Source organism: Mobula hypostoma, chromosome 1, assembly GCF_963921235.1.
Source record: "Mobula hypostoma chromosome 1, sMobHyp1.1, whole genome shotgun sequence".
Taxonomy (NCBI): Eukaryota; Metazoa; Chordata; class Chondrichthyes; order Myliobatiformes; family Myliobatidae; genus Mobula; species Mobula hypostoma.
Window position 1 is genome coordinate 140732361 of NC_086097.1, and position 17764 is coordinate 140750124.

The window sequence follows — 17764 nt, forward strand, 5'->3', positions numbered from 1 at the left end:
ACTGCTTACCACCCTGGCGCTTTCTCTCGCAAGTATGTCCACCACCGCTCCAGCTTTCCCCTTCAAGACAGCGTGGCTTCAGTGTATTTTATTTGCAGCTGGATATCTGGCCGAGGAATTGAAGATGCCTCACATTTCAATCACGAAGCCCGAGACGACGACGGTGAAGCTACTGTGCGAGGTAAGGGCACTCGATGACATCCACTGGTACCAGCAACTCGCCAACCAGGCACCCAGAAGGATCCTGCGCTTTAGCAAAGGTCGAACGGAGCGGGATCCGGGAGTGTCCGCCAAGTTCTCAGCCGAGGGCAGTGACCCTTTCTTCTCTCTTGTGATTGACAACATCGCCCTGACAGATGCCGCCATCTATTACTGTGCCCGCTGGGTCAGCACAGTGTGAAGCGGCGGCAGAAAGGCGATACAAAAACCCCAGTCTCTCCTACCGCTCGACTGTTTCACCAGGGAAAGGAAACTTCATGGCATTGACCGGAGATGGAGGCAACGTTCCCACTAAACAAAAGGAATGTAATTCTATTCAGGGATCCAGTGCTGAAGCGGGAAGCGGCACGTGGTGCAGAAAACACAGGTGCGGCAGGTCTTCAGAACAGCTGACGGAAGATAGTTTACAGCAAAGTTAGCGAAGTTATGCTCTGTGTATGGAACCATAGCTGGAATATCGTGTCCAGCATTGGTCCAGTTATTTAAGGATGTGAATACATTGGCGGTTCTATTTATTATAAATTACTATGATTGCACATTACACATTTAGACTGAGACGTAACGTAAAGATTTTTACTCCTCATGTATCTAAAGGATGTAAGAAATAAAGTCAATTCAATTCAATTATTTAGAAGCAGTTCAGAGAAGGTACATTGGAACGAGGGGAAAAAGGATGGTCAGGCTAGATTCACATCCACTGGATGTTTTAATAGTAAGAGGGTTCTTAATTAAAGCGCACTGTTCGCTGATGAACGTTGACAGTGAGGCGTGTAGAGGATGTTTCCATTCGTGCCAGAGCCTAGAATGGGAGTCAGTGTTGAATGGTTGTTGTCCATTAACGAGAGAGATGAAGAGAGGGGTTTCTCTCGAACGTCTGTGACTCCTGGAAGCTCTCGAGTAAGCAGGGTCTTTGTATAATTTGAAGGCAGAGGGAGATTAATTATAGATAAGTGAGAGCGTGAAAGTTTGCCGCGAGCAGTCTAACTGAGGAATTGAGTGTGGATCTCACCGAGGCATAACGGAAAGCTGCAGCGACGGGCGACATCAGGCAGGGACGCCTGGTGTGCGTGGACAAGAATTCACCTCGGGGTGACACTCGACTTCCTGCGGACAGCGGTTGGGTTGGGCTTCTGGGCCACGTGGTGGGGGTGAGATCCGGATTGAAATTCAGCGCCGAGTCTGAATAGTAAACGAGCGGTCGTGATGTCATCGCGTCAAAAGGAATCCGCAGTTTGCGGCTTCGAAAAGGAGTGAACCTGTTGACGGGAACTCACTCAGCTGGATCAACGAGACGCTCTATCTCCCCAGTATGAAGGTGTTGCTGACCGTCATTTTATTGGCCTGCTTTCTCGGTCAGTGTTTCTGCATTTTAATCCCTGTTCTCCTTTGCTCTTCATCGCCACACTGTGGAATAATTCAAACACGTTGTATTATTTTCTTCCACAGGTAAAGTGGAGCTTCAGATATTGACACAGGCTCAATTATCGATCACCAGGTCTCCGACAAAACCTGTGCACTTTCACTGTGATATTCAACAAACCGACTTTGCGGAAGCTGTTATACATTGGTACAGGCAGAGGCCGGGTCAAGGTCTGCAGCGGCTATTGTATTTTAAGAATTCATCGGACACTCAGAGGGATGTGTCTGACGAACGATTAATTGCGAGCAAAGTACCTGAGACTCAATCGTGCATTCTGCTCTTGATGAATGCCCGCGAGGATGATTCCGGCACCTATTACTGCGCTTACTGGTACACAGTGACGAAATGCGAAGGGAAGCCAGTACATAAACCCATCGGGTACCTTGTGCATAACGAGTTCACTGATTGCAGACCAAGTAACAGGTGTGGTGCCTCACGATCTCCACGAACACCTGCGTTTAACGAATTCTCTTCGTTGTTTTTAACCACGGTTAAATTTGCATTTTACTTTACAGCTTCGTTGAACAAGCTGTTTCGATAAATGTGCGATAGAGAATTAACGTGGATCCAAATTTCATGAATGAATACGAGCCAAGAGCCTAAGTACCTACTGACGCTCACATAAAACCTGGTCGTGTGATCTCAATGAACTAAAACGCCAGTCCAATTATTCCTGTTCTGACCTAGGGCTATGGAGTTGTACAATACGTAAAGAGGTCTTTCGGGCGATTTTCCCTCCTGCATTTATCCTACTTGCCCGCCTTTCACAGAGTTATCTAGCACGGAAACGTCATTCATAGTGACCATTCGCTATACGTGTGCCCCACCTGATTTTATACACCTCTATATCTCTTCCAAAGCCTCTAACACACTCGGGATAAATCCCAGGTCTATCCAGACTCCCCTTAAACAAAAGTCTTTCTGTCCAGTTAACATTTGCGAATCTTCTCTGCACCATAACGGAATCCATCCTGTAGCTAGCCGACCAGAAATGATAACCATACTCCAAGACACGAGAAAATCTGCAAATGCTGGAAATTCAAAGCCATCAGGATGATCTCGCCCAAAAACGTCGAGTGTGTACTCTTTCCCATAGATGCTGCCTAGCCTGCTGAGTTCCTCCAGCCTTTTGAGTGTGTTACCATACTCCAGTTGAGGTTTTACTAATATTTTGTACAACAGTAACATGATATCCTTACAGTTGTAATCAATGAACTAACTAGTGAAAGACTGCGTGCAAACGAAAACTTCGCAACCCTATCCTTCCCTGTTTCCGACTTCATGGAACTATATGCTTGTGCCCCTCGATCCCTCTGCTTTACGTCCATTTACTGTGTAAATCCTGTCCTGCTTTAAGTTACCAAAATACAACACTTCAGATCTCTCCGAGTTAAATTCCATCTGCTATACCTTGGCCTATTTCCCGAGTTGATCGAGATCCTCTTGTAATCTTACACAACTTTCTAAGCTGACCGATTACAATTTTGAGGTAGTCTGCAAGCTTACTAGCCATGGCATCTACATTTCGATCCAATTTTCTATTGCAGACGACTGAATAATAGTGTGCCCAGCATTCCCGAGGAACTCCTTTGCTGTTCTTCCAAGGTAATACTCTGTACTTATTTGCCGCACATTCTCGTAACCAGAACAATTGTCGAAGAGACTGAAGGTGTATTGTTTGTGGCGGCATTCCACGGAATGAACAAGGCTAAATCTGATATTAAAGTAGAAATCCTACTGTTGTAATCAATATTGAAATCCTTCTGTTGTAATAAATCCTACCACAAGGCAATCGGTATCGTTACGGCTCACTCACCCTGGATTCCGTGTAATCTTACATTGCAGATCAGACGGCCATGCGGATTCTTCTACAAGGTCTTGCTAAGGTCCATGTAGACAAAACTGCACCCCTATTAGTACTCTTAGTCATTTCTTTAATAATATAAATCAAGTTCGAGACACGTGGCGCTCCCATGTACTGACTATGCTGACAGTCCCCAGGGGAATGCAACGGAGACCAGATTACTGGCACTGAGCATGGATCCGTGGTGCTGAAGGGAAAGAAAAAGAAGAAGAGGGAAGCAGTAGTGAGAGGGGACTCAGTAGTCAGAAGAACACACAGGAGATTTTCTGGTCGTGAAAGGGTCACCCGGATGGTATGTTACTTCTCAGGTACCAGTGTCAGGGACGTCTCGCATCGCGTCCATGGCATTTTGGAGGGGGAGGGAGAGCAGCCAGACGTCTAGGTACATATTGGCACCAATGAAATAGGAAGGAAAAGCAAAGAGGTCCTGAAGAGAGAATTTAGAGAAATAAAGCTGAGAAGCAGGACCCCCAAAGTAGTAGATAGATAGATAGATGGATAGACATACTTTATTGATCCCGAGGGAAATCGGGTTTCTTTAATGTTGCATCAACCAAGAATAGAGTATAAATACAGCAAAATAAAACCATAAGTAATTAAATAATAATATGTAAATTATGCCGGATGTACATAAGCCCAGGACCAGCCTATTGGCTCAGGGTGTCTGACCCTCCAAGGGAGGAGTTGTAAAGTTTGATGGCCACAGGCAGGAATGATTTCCTATGACGCTCTGTGTTGCATCTCGTTGGAATGAGTCTCTGGCTGAATGTACTCCTGTGCCCAACCAGTACATTACGTAGTGGATGGGAGACACGGTCCAAGATGGCATGCAACTTGGACAGCATCCTCTTTTCAGACACCTCCGTCAGAGAGTTCAGTTCCATCCCCACAACATCTCTGGCCTTACGAATGAGTTGGTTGATTCTGTTGGTGTCTGCTACCCTCAGCCTGCTGCCCCAGCACACAACAGCAAACATGATCGCACTGGCCACCACAGACTCGTAGAACATCCTCAGCATCGTCCGACAGATGTTAAAGGACCTCAGTCTCCTCAGGAAATAGAGACACTCTGACCCTTCTTGTAGACAGCCTCAGTGTTCTTTGACCAGTCCAGTTTATTGTCAATTCGTATCTCCAGGTATTTGTAATTTCTAATTTGTAATTTCTGGATTGCTGTCTATGCCACGCGCCATTGAGGGTAGAAGCGGGATTTGGCAGAAAAATGCATGGCTGAGAAGAAGGTACAGGGGGAAGGGCTTCAGGTTGTTAGAACACTGCGATCTCTTATGGGGGAGGTATGACCTGTACAAAAGTGACGGGTTGCACCTGAACCCGAGGGGGAACAATATTCTCGCAGGCAGGTTTATTAGAGCTGTTGGGGTGGGTTTAGACTAATTTGGCAGGCGGGTGGGAACCGGAGTGAAGAGACTCAAGATAGGACGGATGGTAAAAAAAGGAAAGATTGCGTGCAGTCAAACTGTCTGGAAGTACAGGCAGATAGTAGGACAAAATGGCAGCCAGTGCATTAGGGATGCAGAATCAAAAAAGGTAGTAACTGCAGTTCTCAAAGTGTTCTACCACATTGCACGGACTATACGACACTATTACAGAATGTCCGGTGTGATGTGGCCATCGCTGGATTGTAGCTGAAGGATGGTTGTAGTTGGGAGCTGAATGTCCAAGGATACACGTTGAATCGGAGGATTAGGAAGGTTGGCAGAAGGGGTGGCGTGGCTCTGCTGGTAAAGAATGGCATTAACTCAGAAGAAAGATGTGACATAGGATTGGAAGATGTTGATTCCTTGAGGGTTGAGTTGAGAAACTGGAGAGGTAAAAGCACACTGATATCAGTGCAATACAGGCTCCCCAGCAGTAGCTGGGATGTGGACCACAGATTACAACAGGGAAATGGAAAAGGCATGTTAAAAAGCCAATGCTTTAATAGTCATGGGAGATTTTAACATGTACAAACGTTTGTAGAACTATTGGGGAAATCAAGTTGGTAATGGATCTCAACAGAGTGAGTTTGTTGCATGCCTATGAGATGGCATTTTAGAGCAGTTTGTTGTTGCGAATACTAGAGGATCAGTTATACTGCATTGGCTGTTATGTAATGAACCAGAAGCAATTAGGAAGCTTAAGGTAAAAAAAAAACCCTTAGGAGGCCGTGATCATATTCACTGTCAGCAACTTCCAGTTTGATAGGGAGAAAGTAAAGTTTGACGTAGCAGTATTTCAGTGGAGTATAAAAAAATTACAGTGGTATAAGAGAGGATCAGACCAAAGCAATTTGGAAGTTGCTGACAGGGATGTCAGCGGAGCAGTAATGACGTGGGTTTCTTGGAATAATGAGGAGGGTGCCGTATAGATGAATTCCAAAAATAAAGAAATACCCAAATGGCAAAATAGTACAACCCAGGCTGACAAGGGAAGTTAAAGCTAATATAAAAGCAAAAGAGATAGCACGTAATAAAGCAAAAATTAGTGGGAAGATAAAGGATTGGAAAGCTTTTAAAAACCTACAGAGAACAACTAAAATAATCATTTGGAGGGAAAAATGCAATAGGAGAGCAAGTTAACAAACAATATCAAAGTGGATATTTAAAGCATTTTCAAGTATGTAAAATTAAAAGAGATGAGAGTGGATATAGGACTGTTATAAAATGAGACCGGAGAAGTAATGACAGGGGAAAAAGAGATGGCAGAGGAACTAATCGAGTATTTTGCATCAGACTTCACTATTGAAGAAACTAGCAGTGTGACAGATGTTGAAGGGTGTGAGGTAGGAGAAGTGAGTACAGTTACTATCAGAAGAGAGGAGGTACTCAAAAAGCTGAAGGATCTAACAATTCAAAAGTTACTCGGGCCAGATGAATTGCACCTTAGGGTTCTGAAAAAGGCAGTGGCAGAGATTGCGGAAACATAAGTAATGATCTTTCAAAAATCAGTGGACTCTGGCGTGGTGCCAGAGGACTGGAAAATTGTAAATGTCACCCTATTCTTTAAGAAAGGAGGAAGGCAGCAGAAAAGGAATTATAGACCAGTTGGCTTTACCTCAGTAGTTGGGAAGATGTTGTATTCAATTGTTGAGAATGAGGTTATGGAGTACTTGGTGGCAAAGGACGCGATAGGACAAACTCATCAGTGTTTCCTTCAGGGAAATTCTTGTCTGACGAACTGGGTGGAATTCTTTGAGGAGATTACAAGTAGGATAGATAAAGGGGATGCAGTGGGTGTTGTATATTTGGACGTTCCAAAGGCCTTTGACACGTGAGGCCACACATGAGGCTGCTTACCAAGTTAAGAGCCCACGGTATACAGGGAAGTTATTGGCATGCCTCGAGAATTAGTTGATTGGTAGGTGGCATCGAGTGAGAATAAGCCGATGGTTTTCTGGTTGTCTGCCAGTGGTTAGTGGTGTTCAGCGGGGGTCACTGCTTCTTTTTATGCTGCATATCAATGACTTAGATGATGGAATAGATGGCTTTCTTGTCAGGTTTGTAGATGATATGAAAATTTGTTGAGGGCATATAGTGTTAAGGAAACAGGTAGGCTGAAGAGGGCTCAGACAGATGAAGAGAATGGGCAAGAGAGTGGCAAATGAAATAGAATGCCGGAAAATGCATGGTCATGCACTCCGGTAGTAGAAATAAAGTACAATCTATTTTGTAAACAGGCAGAAAATCCAAAGATCTGAGATCCAAAGGCACTTGGGAGTCCTTATGCAGAACACCCTAAAGGTTACCTTGCTGGTTTAGTCGGTGGTGAGGAAGGCAAATGCAATGTTAGCACTCATTTAAAGGGGTCTAGAATACAAGAGCAAGGATGTGATGCAGAGGCTTTATAAGGCAGTGGTGAGGCCTCACTTTGAGTATTGTGAACAGTTTTCGGCTTCTCATCTAAGAAACGATGTGCTGATATTGTAGCGGGTTCAGAGGAGTTTCACAAGGAAGATTTCGGGAATAAACAGGTTAACATACGAGCGTTTGGGACTGTACTCGGTGGAATTTAGAAGGACGGGAGCATCTCATTGAAACCTGTCCAATGTTGAAAGGCCTAGACAGAGTGGATGTGGATAGGATGTTTCCCCTGGTGGGGGAGTCTAGGACAAGAGGGAACAGCCTCAGGAGAGAGGGGCGTCCATTTATAACAGAGATGCAGAGAAATTTCTTCAGCCAGAGGGCAGTGAATTTGTGGAATCTGTTACCACAGGCAGATCGTTGGGCGGATTTAAGGCAGAGATTGATAGGTTCTAGATTGGACACGGCATCAAAGGTTACGGGGAGAAGGCTGGGGGAGTGGGGCTGAGGAAGGGAAAAAAAGGATCAGACATGATTGAATGGCGGAGTAGACTCGATGGGCCAAATAGCCTAATTCTACTCCTATGTCTTATGGTCCTATGGTCTTAACAGTCTTGCCTTTCGAAATGCTCTAAAATCTGGACCCACAGAAATTCCGTCCAGCAATTAGTCTGTATCTTGACCGATGGACAGTAGCTGCCAGACGAAGCGGTCCCCCAATTTAGGACAGGTCTTACCAATGTAGAGGAGGCCGCATTGGGATCAGCGGCAAGATTCCGGGAATGAAAGGGTTCCAATACGAGGACTGAATCATGGCTCTGGGCATGTGTTCCCTGCAATTGAGAAAAATGGGGGGTGGGGGGGGGGGGAAATTTCATTGAAACCTATCAAATGCTGAAAGCCCTCGATGGAGTGGATGTAGAGACGATGTTTCCTATGGTGGGGAATCCAGAACCAGAGGGCAAGGCCTCAGAATGGAGGGCAGTTTATTTAGAATGGAGATGAGGAAGAATTTATGTCGCCAGAGAGTAATGAATCTGTGGCTGTGGAGTTGAAGTCACTGAGTATACTTAAGGCAGAGGTTGATAGGTTCTTGATTGGTCAGTGCATGAAGGGTTTCGGGGTGAAGGCAGGACATCAGGGCTGAGAGGGAAATGGATCAGGCATGATGAAATGTCGGAGCAGACTCGATGAGTCAAATGGCCTAATTCTGCTCCTATATGTTATGGTTGAATAGGCAGGTGTAGCACTTTAGCAGCTTGTAGGGATAAATGCAGGGTGGGAGATTAGTGGGGAGGGACGAATGGACAAGGGAACCACGGAGGGAGCGATCGCTGTGGAAAGCGGGAAGTACTGGGGGGAGGGCGACGGAATCGGGAGAGGTAATGATATGTGTAGCCCTCTGTTTCGGACGGCGGCGTTAGTCAAGGTGAAGAGAGTCTCCGGCGCCGCAGAACTTGTGAAATCTCTTTTGCTTTGGATGCTGCGTGATGTTTCCCCCTGTTACCAATCAGTACCACGAAATAACAAACAGTACACCACATGCAATTAAACGATTGGGCTTCATAATTCTTAATTTGACCAGAGGGTTAGTAAAGAAAAACAAAAAGAGAAAGGGCCGATTTTAGCGAAACAGTCTAAATGTGCACGTTGGAGCTCACTGTTTTCCCGTCCCTTCGTGTTCCATCGATTTCCCCCGGGCGACGTCGACTCCTGACCCCATTCCAAATCCACTCTGTCCTGCAGTCTACGATCTCTCCGTTCTGGCATCTTCTCTCTCCACCTTCTGCCGCACGAAAGCCCGCGAATACTTCACTCTCGGGTACACAAGAAAGGAAAATCACTCCCTCACTGGACGACGCACATTTCAAAGTCCCCGGTAGCTCTAGTCATAACGCAAATACTGTTGCTGCAGAGAAACCATTAAATTAGCAGAGAAATCTTTCCCAAGGTGTTACACGTGTTTGGTGGAAGGGTCCCTTTGGAGATATCGGAAGTTGTGGAGAATGATGTGTTGGATGTGGAGGCGCATGGGGTGGTAGATAGAACAACAGGAACACTATCACTGTTTAGGCGAAGGGAGGACGAGGTGAGCACGGCTGTTAGGAAAATGGAGGAGGTGAGGGTGAACGCAGCATCAATGGTGGAGGAAAGGAAACCCCATTTCTCCGCCCAAAAGGTCCACTGCTTTTTTCATTTCCAGAGATGCTGCCTGACCGGCTGAGTTCCTGCAGATTCTTGGGTGTGTTGCTTCTGTTCACTTTTCCTGAGCAGCGGTATTGTTTTTGATTTAAATCAGAACCTTCCAGTTCCTGATGTTGGATTAGACTGTAATGGTTATTTCTTTGCAGTTTAACTTTGTTACGCCTGCTTGTATTTTGTATAATTAACTATATGTATGTAACTGTGCACTGTGTCCCCTAGTGGTTACAGTTATATGTATTATTTCCGAATCGTATTGGCTCATCATCTTCTTTCCCTTCTCTTTCTTCATTGATATTAGACTTTTGCAACGCTCCCTTTTCGATTCCTTTATTCTCCTGGAACTTAATGTAAGGGTCATGGAGCCACACGTTTTATCTCTTGTTCTTGACTTCGGAAAGAACATTGGATCAAAAACATCAGAATCCAACACTGCTGTCTCTCCCCCAGTAGTGACCATTTTATGTCTGCAGGTTTTATTGACATTCAATGAAGGAGAATTTATAAAAAGGGAAGTCATGAGCAGCGATCCTAGTAAATAACACCGCATGAACAGAAGAAGTGGGAGTAGGAGGAGTCCAATTGACCCGTCAATCCTGCTGCACCATTCGATAAAATCATGGCTGATCTAGGCTCAGCTCCACTTACCTGCCTTTTCTCTACAACCCCCATTTTCCTACTAACCACAGTGGTCCCAGGCTTCTCTATCTATTCTCATAGGCTAACCTTCTCACCTTCGGAATCAACCGAATAACTCGCCTCTGTATCGCCTACAAAGGAGTATATATTTTCTCAAATGGCGAGGTCAGAATTGTGCACAGTGATCCAGATGTGGCCTTACTAGTACCCGTACAGCTGCAGTCCCCTGTCTATGCTAATACATGACCCCCCAATTCTATGCATCCTTATCTATGGATGTCTTTTATGCGGCATCTTATCGAACACTCTGGAAATCCAAGAATACAACACCCCTTATTCCCCCCTATCTAATCCGTTCGTTATATTCTCAAAGAACTCCAGTAACTTTGCCAGCTGGAACTGCCTTCCTGAATCCATGCTCAGTCTGCCTAATGGAACCATTTCAAGGATGTAAAGTCTTGTCGGGCTTCCAGCCGGTTACAGATATCAGATGCAAGTTTCGATGACAATTGCATGGGAGAAGGCAGGGTTTGTCGTTGAAACCGTGTATTGAGGTGGTAGTCAAGTAGGCGAAAGGGCTTAAATAGACACTGTAGAGTACTCCTGTGTCCACCCCCTCAACAACAGGATACTGTTGCGTGGTGAGGGGAGGGGGGGGGAAATGACGCAGCAGGGGAAAGTCACAGCATTCAGGTCTCTGGCTCTGTGACTCAGAAGGGAGGGGGAGAAGAGGTGAGCTGTGGTGATGGAAGATTCGTCTGTTAGCGGAACAGAAAGGTTCGGTGGACGAGAACGAGATTCCCGTTTGGCATGTTGCTTCCCGGGTGCAAAGGTCCGGGACAGCTGAAATCGAGTCCTCAGCATTCTTAAGTCCGAGGGCGGGCAGCCAGAGGCCGTATTCCATATAGGTGTCAATGAAGTAGGTAGGAGGCGTGATGAGGTTCTGTATAGTGTGTTCAGGGAGTTAGGTGCTAAGTTAAAGGAAAGGACGTCCAGGGTTGTAATCTCCGGATTGCTACCCTTGCCGCGTGTTGGTGAGGCCGGACATAGGAGGGTAATACAGTTTAACACGTAGCTAACGACTTGGTGTAGTAGGGTGGGTGTCCGATTTTTAGCTCAATGGGCTGTCTTCCAGGGAATGAGGATCTGGTTTGCACGTGAACTGGAGGGAGACTAATACCCTTGCAGGAAGGTTTGCTAATGCTGCATGAGGGGTGGGGAGGAGCGAGGGTGGGCGGGTTTGAACTAGAGTTGCAGGGGGATGCCAGAACAGATGTTGGAGAACTCGTGATGACAGATGTTGTTAAGACCTCAGAAAAATTCAGGAACACAGGTTGAGCCTAGTGCAACTATTGTGCTGGGCTGCATATATTTCAATGCAAGAAGTTTTGTAAGAAAGGCAGATGAGCGCAGGGCATGGATCCGCACATGGAATTATGATATTGTAGCCATTCCTGAGGGTTGCAGGAGGGGCAGCACTTCCAGCTCAGTATTCCGGGGTTCTGTTGTTTTAGCCACGACAGAGAGGGATGGATTTAAGAGGGGAGGGGTGGCGTTGCTAGTCATGGGAAATGTCAGGAAAAACTAGAGAAACTGTCAAGTGAGGTGTTATGGACGAAACTGAGGAAGGAGAAAGGCATCAACACGTTAAGGAGACTATATTATACTCCACCCAACAGTCCGCAGGTTTTAGATGAACACAACTATAGAGAGATCACAGACTGTTGCAAGAAACATAAGGTTGTTATAGTAGGTGATTGTAATTTTCCACATATTGACTCGGTCTCTCATACTGTAGAAGGACGAGATGGGATAGAGTTTGTTAAATATGTTCAGGGAAGATTACTGAATCAGTACGTGGAAGTCCCAATGAGAGATTGCGTGATACCTGATCTTCTTTTATGGAATGAGACAGGAAATTTTTGCAGGGGAACTCTTTGCTTCTAGTGATCACAATGCCATTAGTTTAAATTGATTATGGAAAAAGATAGGTCTGGCCCCTGGGTTGAGATTCTACATTGGAGAAAGGCGAATTTTGATATTATCAGAAAGGATCTGGCAAGTATGGATTGGGGCAGGCTGTTTTCTGGCAAAGGATTTCCAGTTAAGTCGATGGCCTTCAAAAGTGAAATTTTGAGATTACAAAGCTCGTACGTGGCTGCCAGAATAAAAAGGAAAGATAACAGATGTAGGATTCCTTGGTTTTCAAGAAATATGGCAACCTTGGTTAAGGAAAAGGAGGTGCATTGCAGGTAGGAATAGATGAGGTACTTATGGAGTATAAGAAATGCAAGGGAATACTTATGAAGAAAACAGGAAGGCTAGAAGAAGGTATGATGAGTCTTAGCAGACACGCTGAAGTGTTTCCAAGGGGATTCTATAGAGAATCTAAGAGCAAAAATATTATAAGGGACAAAATTGGTCCTCTGGAAGAATAAGAATGCGTGGAGCCAAAAGAGATGAAGGAGCTCTTAAATGGATGTTCTTTTTGCATCTGTATTTACACGGGAGATGGAAACTGCATATTTAGAAGTCGGGCAAAGCAGTGGCGAGGTCATGGACCTTACACAGATTACAGAGATGGAGGTGCTTGCTGTCTTGAGGCAAATTAAGGTGGATAAATCCCAAGAGCCGCATAAGGTGTTCCTTTGAATCCTGTGGGAGGCAAGTGCAGAAATTGCAGGGGCCCTAGCAGAGATATTTAGATCGTCCTTAGCAACAGGTGACATAACGGAAGATTAGAGGATACCTCATGTTCCACTTTTTAAGAAAGGTTCTAAGTATAAACTAGGAAATATAAACTGGTGAGCTTGGTATTAGTAATGGGAAATTTATTGAAAAGTATTCTATGAGAATTAGGATAGCTATGTTCTGATTAGGCATTAGGGTTTTTGAGAGCCTAACCAAACCTGTAGAATTTTTTCGAGGAGGTTTCCAGCAAAGTTGATAAAAGCTAGGCAGTGGATGTTGTCTACATGGACTTTAGAAAGACATTTGACAAGGTCCCGCATGGGAGATTGGTCATGAAGGTTCAGTTGTTAGGCATTCAAGATGAGGTAGTAAATTGGTTTAGGCATTGGCTTTGTGGAAGGAGCCAGAGAATAGAAGTAAATTATTGCCTCTCTGACTGGAGATCTTTGACTAGTAGCGAGCCACAGGGCTCTCTTGATTGTCATCTACAGCAACGATATGGATGCTAATGTGCTTAACAGGATCAGCAAATTTTCAGATGACACCAGAATTGGAAGTGTCGTGAACAGTGAGAAATACTATTAGAGTTCATGATGGGATCTGAATCAGCTGGAATAGGGGCTGAAAGATGGAATTTGATGCAGACAAGTGTGAGGTGCTGCACTTCAGTCGGAGCAACCAAGGCGGGTCTTGCGGAGTGAGCAGTAGAGCACTGAGGAGTGTTGTAGAGAAAGGGATCTGGGAATACAGGTCCATAATTCATTGAAGGTGAAGTCACAGATAGATAGGACTATAAAGAAAGTGTTTGATACATTGGCCTTCATTAATCAAATTATTCAGATGTTGGTGTGTGCAGTTTTAGTCACCTACCGACAGGAAAGATGTAATAAAGTTGAATCACTGCAGAGAAAAATTACCAGTATGTTGCAGGACGAGAGATTAGGAATAGTAAAGTAAGAAAAAAAGATCATTGGTCTGGAAGTTATTCAATGTCAAAAGGTGTAAATGCGTAGGCACTTATATTCACTTCTTTAAATTTCATCAACACACCACGAGACAAGGAAATGATGCCGGAAGAGGAGCAGTAGGAAGAGGCCACCAGGTCCACAGTCCTGCCCCAGTATTCAATATGTTCATTGCTAACATGCCCCAGGCCTCAGCACCTCCTCTATATCAGAGCATGATGGCCCTCAGGTCTCCGATTTCTGTATTCGTTATACTGCACAGATACAGGTCCTTTAGCCCTGCTCGTCAAATATTTCAATGGCCAGTAGGAGAGAAGCAAATTTATTGTTTCAGGTCGAAATTTCAGACAAGTATCTACCAACATTCAATGACCTAGGGACCAGAAATCCATTGAGATGCCAAAGAATCGCTTCCCTCTGCCAGAAGTTGTAAATGACTCTCACCTCCTTTTTATTGAAATCATGTCTTCTGGGCTGCAAGAGATCGTGATATCAGTGAACGAGATATTCGAAATGAAGGGGTGGATGGAAACGGTGACTGGACAGAACTTGGCAGCTCTGTGGATATTGTGTGTGTGGCGGGGGGGGGGGGTGATCATTGATATCAATGGCAGTGAGGTAGGAAATCAGCTGAGAGGCTGGAGCAGGGCGAGGGGAAACTCAGCGTTCCATCAGGAATGTATTCCTTACACTGTACTGTTCAGGAACATGGGCGAAATCGCAGACGTCACTATTTCATTCGGAGTTTGAGGAGATGTGGTGTGCCAGCAGAGACCCCTGCAATATTTTTACAGATATACCACGGAGATTATTCTGACTGATTACATCACAGCCTTGCATGCAACCTGCAATGCAAGAGGTTGTAGACTCAAGCAGCTCCCTCGCGGGCAGAACCATCTCCGCCACCGAAGACAGTTTAAGAGGCAGTGCTTCAAGAAGGAGGCATTCATTATTAAAGACCCTCACCATAGGGGACACCATTCGCGTTCATACCATCGGGAAGAGGCATAAGAGTCTAAATATCCACATTCCACATTTTAACAACTGTCTCTTCCTCTCCGCCATCACATTACTGAAAGGCTCATGATGGCAATAGTCTTCATTTTATTTATTAGTTTTAATAAATAAAAAGATTAAAATTTTAAATTACCCATATGAACTGTGTTTTTGGAAAGAGAGAGAGAGAGAGAGAGAGTTATTTAACACTGACATCTTGTTTTTAAGAGAGGGAGAAAGGAAGAGAGAGAGAGAGAAGAAGACTGCTTTGAGGTGCTGTTATGAACCCCTACTGTTCCTATTTCCTGTGAACTGTCACTTTAAGGAACAAGGAATTTTTGGATTTCTGCTGAGTTGGAAAGATAGAGAGAGCACCGAACAGCTCATAAATCGCTATGGTGACCGAGGGCGGCGTTATTTGATGGACAATCGATGATATAGTTTCTCTGGAGCGTGTTTATACTTCTCAACGACATTGCCTGCTTGTACATTTCTTACACAGACAAAGGAAGGAGGAGTTATTTGAGAGACAGTTGGTACTCAGTACGGTGAGATAAATAGGAGGTCAGATGATAGACCTGCAACACATGTTTTTGGACACTGAATGAGCTTTGTTGTGCCCACAGGAAAAGTGAGTTTTTGGAGGATCAATCAGGCGGATCGATCAGTGGCTCTTGCAGTGAGAAAAGGGAGTTGTCCATGTGTCCAACCTTTGCCTGGGTTGATAGCTCCACCACAGACGAACGGTCCCCTTTGTTGTGGTCACAGTCGGTGACTTTTAAAGGATTTCGGAGGTCAACTGGAAGATCGACGGTGTCAGCTCACTTGAAGATTCAAATCTCTCCCTCTCTCTCTCTCTCTCTCTCTCTCTCTCCATCACTACTCAACTGAATACTACGAACTGAACTGAACTTTACTCATTATCGTAAGACTGTATCTATTTACCCCTAGACTTGAAGAAGCTTGGTTTTGCATATATTTTCCACACTTACTTATATATCATTGCTAACCTGTTTGGTTTATCTGCATTTATATTCCTGTATTGTGTAGTTACTAAAAAATATTATTAGTTAACAGTAATAACGGACTCCAAAGTGTTTTCCATTTCTGCTGGTTCCTTAACCCGTCACGGGGTACGTGACAGGTAATAAGCCTGATTCTGATTCTGATTCACCAACAGGCCGCAGAGCTGAACAAACAAATGTTGACCTGAAGGCGGCGCTCGCGATCCAGTGACCACGCAAACGAGAAAGTTCCACAATGTCCTGGTCTTGTTTAGGATAAAGATCAGTGTTAATCAGAATAAACTGAGCAACCAGGACCGAGCGGTCGAGTGACATTGAGGTACAGTCAAGCAAACCAGCGCAATTTATGAAAGGAAGAAATGAACTGTGGCGCGCCCCGCCCCTGCACCCGCTCCCTAAGAAAGGCGGCGCTACCAGCCTCATGCAAAGAAGTGATTTGGACACGGTTCGGGGTAGAAGCTGAGGCGGGTTCAGCCACTTCTACAAAAGCTGATAAACTGCGGTTCCTCTCAGATTCCAAACACTGACCCGGCGCAACAAGCATGTGGCAGGGTCCCTGGTTCGTGGTGCTGCTTTTCAGCTGTGCGTTACCAACACCTCTTCAACTTTTATCGCCTCTCCCCGCCGCGCAGATCCTTATACCGTTTTCTGCTCTCTTTGCAGGTCGCAGTGTGGCTCAGACCCTGACCCAGCCCGAAGCATGGATTACCGCACCTGTCGGGAAAGTCGTGAAAGTATGGTGTGAAGTGAATGGAGTCTCCATCAGCAGCAGTAATCCCCTTCACTGGTACCAACAGAAACCCGGCAAGCCTCTCCATTGGATACTCTACTATGGAGGTAGCGTAACGCGGGATTCGGAATTCGTGATATCCTTCGACGCGGGAAAAACTACAGCTTCCAAACTCTATCTCAGAATCAAAGTTAATGCTGAAAGCGCTGCCACCTATTACTGCGCCTACTGGGTTTACACAGTATGTAATAGAAATCAAACTCCGCATAAAAAGCTCGACGATCAGCCAGCGAAAGGGAAATGTTGATCCGGAGGCTGCAGCGACCTCTAGCTAGACTTGCACTTACTGATATCTGCCGTGCAGGAGTTGGATCTGCTCAAGAGGCAGGGACAGAGGGGTTCTGCCACCAGATACACGCCTCGTGGCCTGGCCGCTGGTGAGGCGGGGGTACTCACATTGTCTGTCTCCGAGAGATACTGATCTCCCGGCGCGGGGAGCTGAGCATTAACCACGGACCTCGCAATTACCGAACCCGCTCCTCACAAACGGGAACTACTTGCGAGAGGCAGTCTGGCTGACATGTGCACCTTGGTCCCAGTTCACTCCTGGTGTCGATTCCAGGAGCTCTGATTCAGTTTTTCACACAATGAGTGGTGGGTGCGTGGAATGCACTGCCGACGACGGGTTGGAGGCGGATAAAATAGGGTCTTTTATGAGACTCTCAGATAGGCACACGGAGCTTAGAAAAATAGAGGGCTATGCTCTAGAGTAATTCTAGCCAGTTTCTAGAGTAGGTTACATGGTCGGCACAACATTGTGGGCCGAAAGGCCTGTAATGTGCCGTAGATTTTCTATGTTCTATGTTCACGGGAGATTAGGCGAGATATTAAATGAATATTTCTTCTCTGTTATTGCTGTAGAGATGATCAGGAAAAATAAGAAAATCGAGATAGAGAATATGATGTCTTGAAATATATCCATACTACAAAACGGATGGTGCCGACAGGCTTAAGGTGGATACATCCCCAGGGCCAGAACAAGTGCATTCTCCCTAGAAAGGCAGGGAGAGGCAGTGAAGCGTAGTAGTTAGAACAACTCATAATAGTACAGGTGACCCTGTAACGAGTTTGTACGCTCTCCGGGTGCTCTGCTTTCTTCCCACATTCCAAAAATGTACTGCTGGTAGGTGAATTGGCCGTGGTAAATCGACTC

At 45.4% G+C, this 17764-nt stretch overlaps 1 gene segment (V, D, J or C); it reads left to right on the forward strand.

The window, feature by feature from the left end:
* Positions 1 to 34: 34 nt before the first annotated feature.
* Positions 35 to 400, forward strand: LOC134344446 (Ig kappa chain V-VI region NQ5-61.1.2-like). The segment is given in 1 exon segment: positions 35 to 400. A coding segment is annotated over 1 exon segment (366 nt).
* The last annotated feature ends 17364 nt before the right edge of the window (positions 401 to 17764 follow it).